The sequence below is a fragment of the Ambystoma mexicanum genome, chromosome 1p (assembly GCF_040938575.1).
Source record: "Ambystoma mexicanum isolate Mex_15411 chromosome 1p, UKY_AmexF1_1, whole genome shotgun sequence".
Taxonomy (NCBI): Eukaryota; Metazoa; Chordata; class Amphibia; order Caudata; family Ambystomatidae; genus Ambystoma; species Ambystoma mexicanum.
In genome coordinates, this window is record NC_090921.1 from 385,992,631 (window position 1) to 386,010,024 (window position 17,394).

Below are 17,394 nucleotides of genomic sequence, written 5' to 3' on the forward strand. Positions count from 1 at the left end.
GTCGAGGACTTTGTCGGCAATGCCACTTTCCTCCATCCTCCGAGGATGACGGGGAAGGTGACCGGTGACAGCACTTCCTAGAATGCCGGGAGGAGGCAGAAGAATGGTGGGAACCACTCCGGGACCGAGACCCCCGAGCCTCCTCCCGACGCAGATAGTGGCCCCACGAGTCGTCGGTGGAAACCACCTTGGACGATTTAGATTTTCGGGACTTGCTGGGCTTAGAACCCCTACCCACCTGAAGCTTCCCCTTACGCTCCCCGTCTGGACTACTGCAACACTCTTTATCTTGGGTCCTCAAAAGCTACCACTGGTAAATTACAAATTCTCCAGAATAACGCTCTTAGAGCGGCGCTAGGCATCTCTAGAAGGGACCATATCACAACATACAGCCAACAGAACAATTGGATATCCATCAAGGATAAAATTCTCCTTAAAACTGCATCACTCACCCACAAGTCCCTCAATAATGCTACTCCTATTTACCTCATCGACAGATTTCACAGACAGACGTTTGTGAGACCCACAAGATCAGTATATAGAGACTGCCTCTCTGTCCCCAACTACAAACGTTCCACCATAGGAGGCAACAGCATCCCGGTGAAAGCGGCCAAATTGTGGAACTCCCTACCACCAACTCTCAGAATGGATTTACCTTACCAAAACTTCCGTTCCAAGACTATCTCTTGGCTGAAGACGCAAGCTATCTAACACTCAGAGCCCTTTGTCTTGCTTATCCCTGTCCATTTGTGCATGATGTATTCACCTGTGTTAACTTGTATATTTGTATATATTCCTGCCATTTTCTTATGCTCATGTGTATGTATATATTATCGTTGATGTAACTAAGTTTTGCAAATCCATGTAACTGCTGCGTCCCGTTACCCCAGGGTATTTTGGCACATTACAAATAATAAACAAACAAGCAAGGCCTTGGCAGTCAGCGACTGGCATTTCGAACAGTCGTCGGTGTCGTGACTCTCGCACAAGCACCACAAACAAATGTGATGTAGCTCGGTGATCGACATTTTAGACTTGCAGTCCCTGCAGGTCTTGAAGCCAGACCACAAAGTCTGAGAGGTCGAAGAAGAAGACATCACTACGATCAAACACGAGGCACGCCGAGTTCTCGAAGCAAACACGTTTGCGGAAAAAGCAGAACTGAGGCTACAGGCGCCATGCGTCCTATTTATAACATCCGGTGACGTCACTCTCGACGGCGGCCTTCGAGGGACATCGACCCAACGCCGTCGACGCAGGACGCCCTCTGCCGAAAAAGTTTCCGAAGTGCACAGCTGTGGACATTACATGTCAAAGATGTGGAATACGTTGGAGGACACAATCCATTCGAAAGTGCTGTATTTAGCATGCTATGTGTGGCAACAGGATGTGTGCTGGTGATATTGTTTAAGGAGTTTATGGAGCAATGTGTCCAACTGTGCTCACACAATAGTCTGCTTTGGAAAGGAGTTTCATTATGTTGCTTTGCTGTCCCACAGTGCTCACGCATCATCAGCGTTGGAAAGGAGTTTTGTTTTGTTGCTTTGGTCACCAGCCCCAGAAGTACATTACACATCCAATGTAGGTTTATTAGGCCAGAAGGCCAAATTTTCATAGTTTCGGAATTTGGGCCAGTAATGATTGCAAGGACAGAGTAAAACAGTCGGCTGTGACAAATTGTTACTGTTCTGAGCTGGCATCTTGGACGTTGTTGGTTCCACTCGCGAGGGGTTCTACGGTCCAGATAAGAAAATACTGATGACATAAATCCATTTATTTCCCCTTGGTTTTGGTTGAGAAACGCTCTGGTGTCCATGTGCTGCTTTACTGTCCAGGGCAACGTATTACCTTCATTCTGTCTTTAGTGCAATGTCATACAAGGCTTGTATTTTTTTTTCTTGATAGCAGGCTACTTGCTTGTTTGTGGTTGCATGTGAGGATTAAGCCTTGAAGTGGCTGTGTGTCTGTGAGCAGTTATTTGGCATGGTGGTGCCAAGTGACAATAGAGTGTGGGATTTGGAGATTTGGTTTGGGTGTTTGGAACCGGGCACTAGTTTTAGGGGTGTTCTGCCACCCGTGCCACTAAAATTGGGGTTTGGAACCAGGCACTCGTTTTTAAGGGTGTTAAACCACCCATGCCACAAATGTTGGGGTGTTGGACACCGTGCATTAAGGGGTTTCCTGCCCATGCCTTAGGGTTTGGACACTGGTAGCTTAGGGGTGGTCCTCTCCACCTGTTTGTGCACAGCAGTGGGTGCCTGTGCTTTGTGCCTTTTGAACCCTGGTCATGTGTTCTGTATTAGAATTGTAGAAGATGAAGGGTGTGCTGTGCTTCAGTGCACCTTAGTTGTTGGCAGCAGGATGAATGAGGGTGCTGTTATGGGATTGTGTGGCATGGTGGTGTGTTGAGAGTTAGGGTTGGTTCCCTTGTTTGAGTGTCTGTTGTTGGGCCTGAGTGAGTGAATCGTATGGTTGCTTGGCTTCATTGTAGGTCGTTCAAGGGACAAGGTAGGTGGGAGAGTGTCTCCTTGTTCTACGGAATAGAGTTTCGAGTGGAGGTGGCCAGAGTGTTGTTGGTTTTATACTTTGGTCGCATTACCTCAGTTTATTTACCTTGTGCTTCTTTCCGTGCCTTTATCTTGGTTTCCGTTGAGGAGGGAGATGTGATGTGTCTTGTGTTCCCTACCTTGGTGCTGCATGGATGCTTTGTGGAGAGAATGTATGGTGGAATGTATGCCTGTGGAATGTTGTGATGCGAGTGCCCCAGTAAATTTTTTGAATGTCAGCTGCAGTGAAGCAGCCTTGAGAGTTGAGGCCGGTGGATGTCTCCTGTGTACTTTCCCACTTACTTACCCTTGGACTTGCCTGATGTTTATACCTCGTCACTGGAACTTAGTAAAGAAGTTACCTTTCTCTTACCGGCTGTATCCGTCTTTCATTTCACACCATAACAGTTGTATTGAGGACAGAGCCTCAAGACCCTTTTCTTTGGAACTGTGTTTCCTTGAACTTGGGGAAGGGAACCCCGAGGATTGTGTGGAACTATATTCCCTGGACCTTGAGAAAGGTAATCTTTTGTGGAGCTTTCTTGAACTTGGGCAAGGGGAGTTGAAAAGGAAGCTAAGAGCTGAAGAAGCTCAGAACTTTTCATACATCCCAATTTCGTTTGTTATTAACTTCCATACACATTATTTAGCTTTATTTGTGAGGGCAAGGATAGGTGTTAGACACAGACAGACTTAAGTTGAACCTTCTGACTCAGACTGTCCTTCGTTTCGTTCAGGTAGGGAAATGCAACCTTAGCATAGGGCAAGTTAGGCCTTCAAACATCTGACATTTGATTTAAAAAACCAACTGACTTTGAATCTGTTTATCTGTGTCTTGATTCATGATGCCTTAGAACTATGTGGGAAGGAGCCATTTTACTGATGGGGTAAATGAATGTGGCAATGGATGGTAAGTTAGACAGGTCGGTACAGAATATGAACTCAACGATTGGGACAGCTATGCATAAACTCAAAACCTTCTTAACAGAACTTAATCTAGTTGATATCTGGCGGACACAGCCCCTGTCAGACAATGCTTCTACATATTTTTCACATGCCCATAAATCCACCTCAGGATTGACTATTTCTTTTCTTCTTCATGGTTCATACAGCGTGCGCTAAGGTGTGGCTTTGAACCAAAGATGCTACTGACAATATGATGCTAGTACACTGTGGCGACTGGACTGATAGTCACGAGCCATATAGATGGCGATTGCCTTTGGGTTTGCTAAGTGACAGGTTCTGCTTGGAGAAACCTAAGAAAACAATCAGGGAATACCTGGGGTTCAATAAGCAGGAAGACACATCAACAGGCACTCACCGGGATGCCTCAAAAGCAGTGGTGAGGGGCAGCATCATATCGAGTGCCGCCTCCATTCAACGTATTCGAGGATACACAGTTGGACCCGATGGAAATGCCCTGATGGATGTGGTGCTAAGGACCATTTCATTTTGCTTACGCTTGATCAGATGTGTTTTAGAATGTATGTGGCAATTATCCTGTGTCTGGGAGGGGCCCGGGGAGGTTTCACACATATTGTGTTTGGGGTTACTACTACTTACGAACCATATTATCGGAATATGCATAGTTTAATGAAAATCCAATAAAAACATTTCTTTGAAATAAGAAAAGAAGGGAAAGAAAGAGTGGTAAAGAAGGAGCAGAGTGGAGGGGTCACCCAGCACCATTCCAATGTATTTAGTCTCTTCCAGCCTCTTCACACATTGTAAAGATCCCAAACTTTCCAATGCTTCGAAACAGTAACAAAGTACTTAAAAGTGCCTTACCTTAAAACACTGTTGCCTGCCTGTTTTAAATTGTTAGTGTGCGTCTATTAGAGACAGTTTACTGCTTTTTAGATTTATAGCTGGTTATTTACCTGTATTGTAGATTAATGCAAAATATATATATATTTTTTTTAAAGAGTATTTTATGAGGAGATTCCTTTACTGTGTGCTGATGTGTGTAAGCTGTACTTTAAGACCATTCCGTTCCTAGAATAAAAACGAAATGCTCAATCACACTACCATTGTGAGGCCAGAACACTAACACATGGAGGTAGAGAAAGCACCCAGATCAAACCTGTAGTGAAGCTCAGGTGCCTTCCTCTTGGTGGAAACTCAGCCTCTTGTCCTGCTGCTATGCAGTTGTCCTGGCCTAACGTGCCAGTGCACATGGGGCCACAAGACCTTGACAAGTGGTTGCCCAGGACCGAAGGATGAGAAGCAAAAAGGCCTGAATCTACAGAACAAAGAACCAAGAATGAAGTGTAAGGGCACATTATCCCAAGACTGCAAGTGACAGAAATGATGACTTGAGTAGGACTTTAAAAATCAACAATGGGGCTGAATTTTGAGAGGCCAAACTATTATGGTGAACAGGAAAGACACTGAAGCCAAACCCAATCAAGGTAGGTAGCAGAGCGGTAAGGTTTACACTTAGGAGGTGTGTGAGTGGTCTAGGGCTACAATGAGTCGACCGAGAGCAACACAATCATTTCTGCTAGACAGATAAGTACAAACATATACAATGATTTATTAGGCCTTTAAAATACACACCAAGCAAAGGAACCTTGACAAATATTGTCAAACACTTACTATTAAATGCACATGACATGCATTTCTTACAATAGCATCTCTGATGATTGTATCTTCTTAGATTCACATGCTGTGCATATAGTCAGACATCTAGTGGTAATTGCAGAGTATCGCATCTTGTCTTTCGAGGATCAAAAGGGGACGTCGACATGCGAGTCTACCCAAAATCCATCACGCATCGAGGTCCCTCTGATTGCGTTTTTTTCTGCCGTGAATGAGTACAGAGAGAGAAAGGAGTAAGATGTCTATGTTCCTTTTACTCCAAGGGGGGAGGAAGGTGGGCACATGTGAATCTAAGTAGTTACAATCATCAGAAATGCTGTTACGGGAAGTAATGCATGTCTTCTGATGCTTGTGAATCGGTTTAGAATATCATGCTGTGCATAGACTAGCAAGCAGTACCCAGAGATGGTGATGGGATGTGTGAAGGAACAGTAGTAAAGAGAGGTCTTAGTACCGCTTGTACCACGTAAGAATCAGACTGAGAATGTGTATCCAAGCAGTAGTGTTTTGTAAAGGTGCGTGCAGAACTCCAAGTTGCTGCTTTGCAAATGGACTGAAGAGGAACATTTGCAATGAATGCTATGGAAAGCCCAGTGCCCCGTGTAGAGTGTGCTTTAGGCTTGAAGGGCAGGTCTCTCTTGGCAATAGTGTAACACAGTGTGATTCAGTTCACAATCCACTTTGAAATCGCTGATTTAGAGTCAGGATTCCCCTTCTCTATCAGCTGCCAATGAAACAGAAAACTGGTTTGTCTTTTTAAGTGGTCTTGTCCTTTCCAGATAGTAGATGACTGCTCTCCTCACATTAAGCGTGTGGAGACTTATTTCCGCCACGTTAGTGGGGTTCTGGAAAAAGGTGGGTAGTTCTATTGATTAGTTGGCATGGAACATTGAAATAAATGTAGGCGCAAATCGTGTGCGAGTGTGCAGGACCACCTTATCTTTGTGAATCATTACAAATGGGTCTAGGATTGAAAGAGCCTGCAGTTCACTAACTCTTCTTATTGAAGTGACTGCCACCTGGAAAGCGGTTTTGTAAGTGAGAGCCTTAAGGCTCGCCTTATGCATAGGTTCAAATGGAGATCCCATTAGTCTAGTTAATACCACATTCAGGTCCCATCCAGGAAATGGGTTGGAGATTGGAGGATGAAGTCTTTTAACCCCCTCCATGAAAGCCTTGACGACTGGAATTTTCCACCATGAAACCCTTTTATGAGACATGGTGTAAGCCAAAAGTGCCGCTAAGTGGACTTTTAAGGAATTGAAAACCAAGCCTGTATCGAGCAAGTGAGTTAGGTACAGGACCATATGTGTTGGTGAGCATTCAATTGGATTGATGCTTTTAGTACTGCACCAGGCTACAAGCGTTTCTATTTGTTGGAGTAGCAATGTCTGGTGTTGGGCTTTCTTGCTTCTCTAAGTATTTGAGGAAGTTGGAGGTGTCTGAAATCTATGACCTCTGGAGCCAGACCGCTAAAATGAGAGTTTGCGGGCATGGATGTAGTTTTTCCTTGTTGTCTTGTGACAACATGTTGTACGGGCATGGCAGCTTCCTCGCAGGGGAGACTGACATTGCCATCAGATGAGAGAACCAGGGTTGGCAGGCCCACATCGGGGCCGCCAGAATCATGGTGACCGATTCCTGTTCCTTGTTCAGTTGAGGACTCAGGGGGGGAAAAGCGTAGACAAATTTCCCTGACCATGTTATCTAGAGTCCATTCCCCTTGGAACAGTTCTGCGGGTACCTGAAGGCGTAATCTGGGCAATGGCCGTTCTCTAGAGTTGCAAACAAGTCGATCTCTGTGAAGCCCCAGTCTGCAAAGAGGTTGGAGACGATGTCTCCTGTAATCACCATTCGTACTCTGTGGGTAGATGTTAGTTTCTGCTGAGCACGTCCTCTAGAGGATTGAGTTCCCCTTGAACGTGTTGCGACAGGAGGAACAACTTGTGTTTGAGAGCCCACTTCCATATTTTCTGAGACAGTTCGGATAGCCCTGGAGAGTGTGTGCCCCCTGTTTGTTGAGGTAATGCATGGCTGTGGTGCTGCCCGTTAAGACCAGTACTGTCTTTCCCTGCAATTGTGTCTGAAAAGCCTTCAGGGCTTTGAACACTGCAAACAATTCCAGCAGGTTTATGTGGTTGGATGCTACTGCTGGGGACCAAACGCTGTGCGCCGTGTGATGAAGGAGGTGAGCACCCCACCCCATGAGGGATGAGTCCGTGGTGAGAGTAGCTTGTACTGCGGGGGTGGGAAAGGTCTTCCCCTGCAAGAGGTTTTCCCTCTTCCCTCAACCACCACTGCAGAGAGAACGAGGGATGCCGAGACAACCACTAGATTGGCAGTTGAAGTAGTAAACTGGAGGGAAAACCCTAAGTATTGGGAAGGTCAGGTTAAGGGCATCAAAACTGCTGTTATACAAACAAGGAACTGACCATATCCCATCAAAAATATTACTCTTTTTACACACACTGTTTTTTCGTGTGGTGCTCTACAAACAAAGGCTGAAAACTAGTACGCCTATAAAACAATAAATGTTGAACCCAAATGCTCTGGATATCTAATTAATTTGATATCTCAGGCTACCCCGGAGCATCGAGTGTTACTACCTTGGAGCAAAAGAAAATATATAGAGAAAACTGCTGTGATAGCTTAGTGGCTATTTTTAATTATACAGTTATTGTTTAACAAATAAACATGATCTCCCAAAGGAGCATTTACAAAAAAATGGTACTTTCAAAAATCGAAACCATAATCATTAAAATGCACAGTGAATTACATCAAATACTATGGAACATACATTCTGGTATTTGACAAGAAATAAACATTTTCAAACAAAAAACCATCCACACAATGTGTGATTAAATCCACAGTCTATATGATGAGTTGAAAAAACAAAATAAGGAAAATAAAACAACAAAAAGCAAAATCCCAACACATCCTGATTTTGTGTGATAGGGCAAAGCAACCAAATGCGACCCCCACCAGAGTCTGATGTATTGGTGGCCTCGGCCAAAGGACCGATTGTCAGGTCCTTGGGTTTGGAGCCCAGGGCATGTGTGGTTCCAAACTAATGCCAGAGGTCAGGTCCTCCTGATGACTTGGAGGGTCAACTGGTGGGAGTTTATCAAGAGACCAATCCTAGGTCAACGTCGGTGGTTATATTCCTGCTGATTTGAAAAATGGGCCGTATAGCAATTACGTGTCCAATAAGACGTTTCGGCGGGCAGTGAAGGCTACCTTCATCTGGACCTGCGGATGTCGCTCTACATGGGAAAACAGAGCAAAGGAAAGAAATCAGAAGGGGAGAGAGGGTAAGAACAAATCACCCCCAACATCTCATCAGTCTATGCATGCCTAACAATGGTAGAGCACGTGAAGCACTAGTATTAAAAAAGGGGAGGGTTCGAAAAAGAAGCAGACATTAAGCTTTAAAAGGTTGCCAAAAGGAGAGAACATTTGGCACCTGTAGGCTGGCATTACCCACCTGAACAGAGAAGAGGGGGAAAGTAGAAAAAAGCTCCAATGGTCAGGGTGACCAAGGAGAGGGCCCGTGCCAAATTAGCACAGGTACTGTATGGAACCGTGGTTCCAAAAGGCTGGTGCCTCCATGGGGTCCCGGAACCAGTCGAGCAGAGGGTGAGTTAGAGACCCGATGTATCAAAGCTGGGAGGCCTATCATGAGAATACAAGAAACAGAGAAAAAAGGGATCAGAAAGAACTGAAGTATCTCTAAACTGCATCCCTGCAGGTCAAATAATGTGTAGCACCGAAAAATAGCAGGAAGGCAACACTTACTACAGACATGTTGTGATTCATGTCAGGATCCGGTGTGTGCGTCAATCAGTCAAACCTTGTACTTGCAGGTAAGTGGATCGTTCCAAAAAAGAAATCAAAGTGTAGCTGGAGATCCTACAGCAGGAGCAGACCAAAATTTTGAAGTGAATACAAGGCTGCTGGCGATAGCTATATGAATGCTAACATAATTGAGAAAGTAGTGGCTCAAACAAAGTGTTGACCACATCCATGGAAAGGAAAAGGGCTGTGGTCCCAGGGACTAGGATAGATAAGGAGAGGGAAGGGGCATGTTGACTCAGTAGGGGGGAAGCAGACACCTCCAGCTCTGACTCTGATAAAAGCAATCAACCTCCAGCTCATGGTAACTTTCCATATCCTGGACCATACCCGATGCAACCGCCTTTTTTAGGGTATGGGGGCCCCAGAGGCGGACACTGGGGCCCCCCTCCGCCCCCAATGCCCCCCTTTGGGTTCCCCAATTGGAGACAACCGAGGGGCAGGAAGAGATCACAACGGAGGTACTAGAATCTGTTTGCAACACGATCCCTATATTTAACATCTCTGGGGTGAATCTGACAAAGGGAGAAATTGACGTCCTTTCTAAAGGACTCTCTTTTGTCCCTACCAATCCAACGAATTGGTACAACATGGATTGTGAACTAAGACATTTTTTTCGCAAAATTCGCCTAAAATCCTTTTTCCAAGACACAGATGATTCTGAACAAGAATCAGATACCGGTTTCCGTCCAAAATCCACATTTTGTCCTACTGAAGCTGAAGTGGCCCCGGCCATCATCACATTTGAGAAATGTGTGTTACAAGAGGTTCAGAAAATACGAGCCAAGACACCTGTACACCGACACAATTTGTCGAATGAGGAACGACAAGCCCTCAAGAACCTGGCAGCCAACACAGGGATTGTGATAAAATCAGCTGATAAGGGCGGGGGAATTGTGATACAGAGCAAAGACCAATATTTGATCATGGTTAATTCCCTCTTGGACGATGATACAAATTATAAGAAACTCAGGAAAGATCCGACATTGGAAATCAAACATCTGATACAGGAGGCCACTACGTTTGCCTTGGAACACCAATGGATTACCAAAAAGGAAGAAGCATTTTTGAACACCTCAGAAGGACGTATCCCTGCCTTCTACGCTCTACCCAAGATACACAAAGATGCACAGAACCCACCGGGTAGACCGATTGTATCTGGATGCGGCTCGATTCTTGAACCCCTATGCAAATTCATAGATTTTTTCTTGAAACCCCTCAGCCAGAAGACACCTACGTATTTAAGGGACACAATGGCCACCATTGAATGCTTTGAAGGCCAATTACATAACCCAATGATTAGCCGCATCGCTACAATGGACATTACATCGCTATATACGAGCATCCCGCAGACTGAGGCAATTGAATGCATGCGAGCACATTTGACCCACCACATGACACAAAGAAGGGTTCCGACAAATTTCATAATTGAACTTTTGGAACTAGCATTGACCAAGAACTTTTTCTGTTTCAACGAACGCTTCTACTTGCAAACTAGCGGCACGGCCATGGGGGCTGCCTTTGCCCCGAGCCTTGCCATCATTTTTATGGCAGAGTTCGAAAGAAGCTTCATATTGGATACTGAGAACCCATTTCTTAACAACATCAGCCACTGGAAAAGATACATAGACGATATAATTTTCTTGTGGGAAGGCAGTTTGGATTCTCTTCTTAACTTTCAACAGTGGCTCAATTCGTGTCACCCGTCTATATCATTCTCTCTTGAATCTAGTCCATCCAATATCAACTTCTTGGACCTAAAAATCAGCGAGAAGGAAGGTTCGCTGTCTTGTTCATTATACAAGAAACAGACAGATAGAAACACATTATTGCATTATACCAGCTCACACCCACGCAATCTGAGGGACAACTTACCATATGGGCAATTCCTCCGCTTGAGGAGGAATTGCACAGATAAAAACGACTTTCGCCAACATGGATTTGAACTCAAGGAACGCCTTTTAGACCGAGGGTATCCCAGTAAACTGGTGAAGAACAACTACAAGAGAGCCTTGAATACCCCCCGGGAGGTCCTACTACAACCTAAACCCAGATCAGAAGAGGAGGTTAAAATGACTTGTGTTACCACCTTCTGCCAGGCAACTACACAAATAAAACAGGCCATCAGAAAATTCTGGCCGTTAGTCCAACTAAATCTGGAACACGAACCATTCCCCCGAATGGCTTTGAAACGCTCCAAAAATCTCAAAGAACACCTTACCAAGGCCAGATTTACCAGCGCTACCTCACGAAACACACTCTGGAATCTACGGAATCTAACTGGGCACCACCCATGTGGCAACTGCTCCATATGCAGGTTCACCATCAAACTCAAAAGTTTCGCCATCGCAGGGAAACAGTGGGTGTTCCGCCACTTTTCTAACTGCAAAAGCCAGAACGTGATTTACCTTATCGAATGCCCATGTGGACTTAAATATGTGGGCCAGACAAGCCGACCGGTGCACAAAAGAATAGTGGAACATCGCTCACGAATCAGATGTAGAACTCACACATCCCCATTAGTTGGTCATTATGTGGAATACTAACATAGTCATGATGACATGAAATGGTGGGTGGTGGATATGGTCCAAGGCAACACCAACACTGCTAATACACTGAACCACAAGGAAGCCTGGTGGGTTTTCAAACTCGATACCGTGAAACACGGACTGAATGAGGCCAATGTTGTGGATTATAGACCTTAGTGTTGATATACAATGTTGATCTTGTCCGTTTGGATTCTCTGTGACTAAACATACAGGGTGTGGATGTATGGGGTCAGGGCCTTCAGTGAGGCCACTCCACTACACGCATGACCCACACCACTCCCTGACTCCTTTTCCTCCCCTCTCCTTGATTTGGATTGGTTCCTAATGTACCCATGTGCTGTTGTTGATATGTGTCTCCGACCTCTTGTTCACTGATACTTATTGCATGATTGAATTCATTAACATGTGTACCAACTGTGACCTGATAACGTGAGACTCCTTTGTAATTTTGAATTTGTATTATGTTGATCATTTCTGATACAAACCTTGTTAAACTACCAGAAGCCTCTTTTATGTATGGTGTTTGTTTTTTAAGAAAGTGGATTTTCCACTACATTGTGATTCTGCTTGCACAGATCCAGCGCCCTGATTAGTTCTTCACACCAGGCACTCACCAGTTTCATGTACCCAGTTGAGCACACACCCTCTCTTTCTGTCCTCGGTGATTCCCCTTGGCTTTATACTGGAGCCACCTTCTGCTCTACTGACCATTTCGTGGCAGCTGTCGTAGTTTCTCTCCTTTCCCCCCTTTCCCCCCCCCACCCCTCTTCTTTTCCTCCCTCACTTCTTTCCGGGCTTGACTCGTATGCCAGCATGGGCGCTGCCCCTCGGGACGCATGCGCTCGACTAGAACACTACGGCACTGTGCCATGCGCATGCGCCCGTGGTTCTGTTTCCGCACATGCGCGGTACCCGCACTTACGGGTCCGGTGTCTTTACACCCGCGCATGCGCGCTCTCCCCTTACATTCAAGCGAATCATGCGCGCTTTAGCATTTCTAGCAGTGTTTCTCACTGTGCACCGCTCACTTGCGACACGGGATGCGGACCGGCGCGCATCTTTGAGATTTCTTCACAGCGACGGCTTCATTCCACACGCTGTTTGAAGACGGGTAGGCACCTTACCGCTAGGGCTCTAGCATTTTCCTCTTTAATGGGGTCACCCTGCTTCCCCCCTACTGAGTCAACATGCCCCTTCCCTCTCCTTATCTATCCTAGTCCCTGGGACCACAGCCCTTTTCCTTTCCATGGATGTGGTCAACACTTTGTTTGAGCCACTACTTTCTCAATTATGTTAGCATTCATATAGCTATCGCCAGCAGCCTTGTATTCACTTCAAAATTTTGGTCTGCTCCTGCTGTAGGATCTCCAGCTACACTTTGATTTCTTTTTTGGAACGATCCACTTACCTGCAAGTACAAGGTTTGACTGATTGACGCACACACCGGATCCTGACATGAATCACAACATGTCTGTAGTAAGTGTTGCCTTCCTGCTATTTTTCGGTGCTACACATTATTTGACCTGCAGGGATGCAGTTTAGAGATACTTCAGTTCTTTCTGATCCCTTTTTTCTCTGTTTCTTGTATTCTCTTGATAGGCCTCCCAGCTTTGATACATCGGGTCTCTAACTCACCCTCTGCTCGACTGGTTCCGGGACCCCATGGAGGCACCAGCCTTTTGGAACCACGGTTCCATACAGTACCTGTGCTAATTTGGCACGGGCCCTCTCCTTGGTCACCCTGACCATTGGAGCTTTTTTCTACTTTTCCCCTCTTCTCTGTTCAGGTGGGTAATGCCAGCCTACAGGTGCCAAATGTTCTCTCCTTTTGGCAACCTTTTAAAGCTTAATGTCTGCTTCTTTTTCGAACCCTCCCCTTTTTTAATACTAGTGCTTCACGTGCTCTACCATTGTTAGGCATGCATAGACTGATGAGATGTTGGGGGTGATTTGTTCTTACCCTCTCTCCCCTTCTGATTTCTTTCCTTTGCTCTGTTTTCCCATGTAGAGCGACATCCGCAGGTCCAGATGAAGGTAGCCTTCACTGCCCGCCGAAACGTCTTATTGGACACGTAATTGCTATACGGCCCATTTTTCAAATCAGCAGGAATATAACCACCGACGTTGACCTAGGATTGGTCTCTTGATAAACTCCCACCAGTTGACCCTCCAAGTCATCAGGAGGACCTGACCTCTGGCATTAGTTTGGAACCACACATGCCCTGGGCTCCAAACCCAAGGACCTGACAATCGGTCCTTTGGCCGAGGCCACCAATACATCAGACTCTGGTGGGGGTCGCATTTGGTTGCTTTGCCCTATCACACAAAATCAGGATGTGTTGGGATTTTGCTTTTTGTTGTTTTATTTTCCTTATTTTGTTTTTTCAACTCATCATATAGACTGGATTTAATCACACATTGTGTGGATGGTTTTTTGTTTGAAAATGTTTATTTCTTGTCAAATACCAGAATGTATGTTCCATAGTATTTGATGTAATTCACTGTGCATTTTAATGATTATGGTTTCGATTTTTGAAAGTACCATTTTTTTGTAAATGCTCCTTTGGGAGATCATGTTTATTTGTTAAACAATAACTGTATAATTAAAAATAGCCACTAAGCTATCACAGCAGTTTTCTCTATATATTTTCTTTTGCTCCAAGGTAGTAACACTCGATGCTCCGGGGTAGCCTGAGATATCAAATTAATTAGATATCCAGAGCATTTGGGTTCAACATTTATTGTTTTATAGGCGTACTAGTTTTCAGCCTTTGTTTGTAGAGCACCACACGAAAAAACAGTGTGTGTAAAAAGAGTAATATTTTTGATGGGATATGGTCAGTTCCTTGTTTGTATAACACCATTGGCAGTTGAGGCACTCTTGCATGGGGTGCATGCCCATACTTGCGTGTGGAACTAGATAAATGCAGGAGGTAAGCATCCTAAACAGTCGCATGGCTTTGCATACAGTCACCTTGCGATTGGCTACATAGTGAGGGATCTGGACCAGCATGTTTTGAACCCTCTCGTTGGAGGGGAAAACAAGCCAGTCTTTGGTCCAAATTAGAGCCCCGGGAAATTGCTCGACTTGGCTGGGGTCCAGGCTGGATTTCTTTTCATTGATTGATAATCCTATACTGAAGAGGAGATCTACTGTCTTTTGGGTATTTGATAGGCATATTTCATATAAAGCCTGTGTAATTAGCCAGTCATCGAGGTAAGGATAGACTGGAATGGACTGCCTGCGCAGGTAAACCGCTACTACTACCAGCACCTTTGTAAACACCCTTGGGCCTGAGGCAATGCTGAGGGGAAGGACCTTGAACTGATAGTGCTTATCCTCTATCATGAATGGGTGGAGCTGGCCTCTGAGGAGGCGAGAAGGGAGGGTCTAGACAAAGGCGTCTGGATCTGGAGTAGTAGTTGGGGAAAGCCATGGTGCTTCCCCCTACCGGCTGTTCATCACCACAGTCTGGGCACTGGTCTGGTGTCTCCTCAAAACGATTTTCTTCCCGATTATAGGGGTCCTCATAGACTTCTTCAGGTTGTGAGAATTCTAAAACGGCCTCCTGTGGAAATTGACTGGGAAGCTTTTGGACTTTTGAAAGAGTAGGGCAAGAATCCTCCTCCCTAGGTCTTTTTGGGGTAATACATTTCTCAGAGAAGTCAACAAACTTTGAAAGTTTGTCCATAGGGATGAACCAGAGGGGCCTGGAGGGGGCAGGGGAAGGGTTCTCCTGGAGGACAGGGGTCCTTAGGTCGTCGAAATTTGTCAGTCATAGCTTTGGAGAGGGGCAGTTACCCTTCTAAGCACTCCTCTCGATGTTTGGAGAGTCTTAAGATTTATTTGCCGCTGAAAAATGGGCGCGAGACCCTCACATAGCTCTGGTGGGTCGGGGAGTGTTTTCAACATCCCTGTAGGCTTTGTCGAGGTTTGCTGCGTCGCCAAAACCCTTGAGGCTGACGTGCTCTTAGAAGGCGCATCAGTGCTCTAGTGTTTAGTAGACGCGCCCTTATGGGTTGAATGCCCGGACGCATGCCATGTCGATGGTTGCTGGGGGGTAAGGGGAGGCGGCCGATCATGACGATCAGTGCGCGTCGTTGAAACATTCGACGGGCCCATTGGCGTCTGTTGCTTCCTCGACTAATCTGTCGAGGAAGCTCGTGGGGTTGTGCACTTTTCTTTTTATGGTGTGGATGTGCCCCTGTCGCCGGGATGTTGTCTCCCCATAGCAGCACCGGTGGTGTGCCTGTCGGGGCCGGGCATCTGGGAACCTAATGGTTCAGCGGATAGGTCAATGGCCTCCACATCTGAGCCATGGCTGCCGCTTCAATCCCCGTCACTCGAGGCGCCTCCGCCGATGGGGGAACCACTCTCGGCCTGCATGGCATAGGCCGCCCACCGTTTTGCCTGCCGATCTTTTAGCGTCATTGGACAAAAAAGTTGGCAGGATCGCTCGTCGTGATCACGAGGCAGACACTTGTTACACTTTCGGTGAGTGTCCTTCCACAGGTATTTGTCGTTGCAGGATGCGCAAAACTTAAAGGGAGTCCTCTCCATAGTTGAGGTAAAGGGCGGCAGCAGCAAGACCAGAAGGGAAAAGAGGGGGGAAAAAAGGAAATGCATTCTAAAATGAATCAAACCCCGGGGCCCCACTCTCCCTACTGTATAGGTCTGGCCAGAGGGCCGAGGCCATGCGGTCGGCAGCGTCGACCGAAGCACCAGTTGCTGAAATCTGCGGGCATCTTCAGCGTAGGGTCCAGAAGTAGTAGTTGATGAGGGGTCGAAAACCAAACGACCAACGGTCGTAGATAATAAAGTTATAACTTTGCAATGCATGAGCTCTGCATAGGGCGACCAGATAGCTGGGCGGATAAAAACGATCTGAGAGACAGATGCGTAAGGGATTTTGGGTACACTACACGTCACGTTAGGGATAGTGTTACAACCACGCCCATGTCGACGTCTCCTTTCGATCCTCGAAAGACAAGATGCAATACTGTACGAATACCACTAGATGGCCGACTATATGCGCAGCATGTGATTCTAAGCAGATTCACAAGCATCACAAATATATTTACTCACGAGAAGATGGAAATGCATCGGATTCAAAACCAGTGCAATCCAGGTAAGTAGACAGATGCATAAAACACAGTAAGAACACTTAGAGCAACACTAAAACAGGTTCTATTACTTAAGTCCATCCCTAAGATTGATTGGGGCCTAGTGCCCTTAAAACATAAGTTTCAAAAGATATATTTTTCAGGTAGGTTTATTACGTGTTGGACGATGCCAGTGGTTGCGATTCACAGTTCCCAAACATTAGGGAAAGTTCAGGTAAGAGCTCTCAGTCTCACTACACTAAGGAAGGTTTAGGAGGGGAATCCTAGACTAGACCACCACATATCTGAGTCAGGCAAGAGAGAGATAGGAGGAGTACTTCAGAAGTATGGGGGGGGGCGGGAAGAAACGGGAGTGTTAACTTACTCCCCTTACTCAGATTTCTCCAGAGACCACTGCTGAGGTTCTGGATTCCGTTAGGAACACGTTCTTTTGTGCTTGGCCCAGTCGAGGGAGGCCATGGGGACATGGGGACATGGGTGCAGAGGTCGATTTCGAACGCAGGCTTTAGTTTCGTTTGGTCGCTGTACCTGTATTACGGTTCTAGGCACAGTGCAGCTGAACACTCTTGCGAGGAAATCAATTCTGTGGGGCAGGCGACCTCAGGACACCTCCAATGGAGCAAAGGTGGCGGGTTGCAACAAGAGTCATCATAATCAGGCGGCAACATGCGATAATCAATGGGCGAACATAGGAGCAGGTACTGCACAGCTTCCTTTGGGAC

General features: G+C 46.0%; 1 protein-coding gene across 4 annotated transcripts in view; it reads right to left on the minus strand.

The window, feature by feature from the left end:
- ARMC6 (armadillo repeat containing 6) overlaps positions 1–17,394 on the minus strand; it is an 817,534-nt gene that overhangs the window by 121,721 nt on the left and 678,419 nt on the right. The window contains exon 9 of one of the 4 annotated variants that reach the window (XM_069649135.1): positions 7,670–8,410. The exons of the other annotated variants lie outside the window; for them this stretch is intronic. Within the exon in view, the coding sequence (XP_069505236.1) occupies positions 8,387–8,410 (24 nt within the window). The 3' untranslated portion in view covers positions 7,670–8,386. Of the gene's footprint in view, positions 1–7,669; positions 8,411–17,394 lie in introns of those variants that run through there. 4 annotated transcript variants of the gene reach the window in all.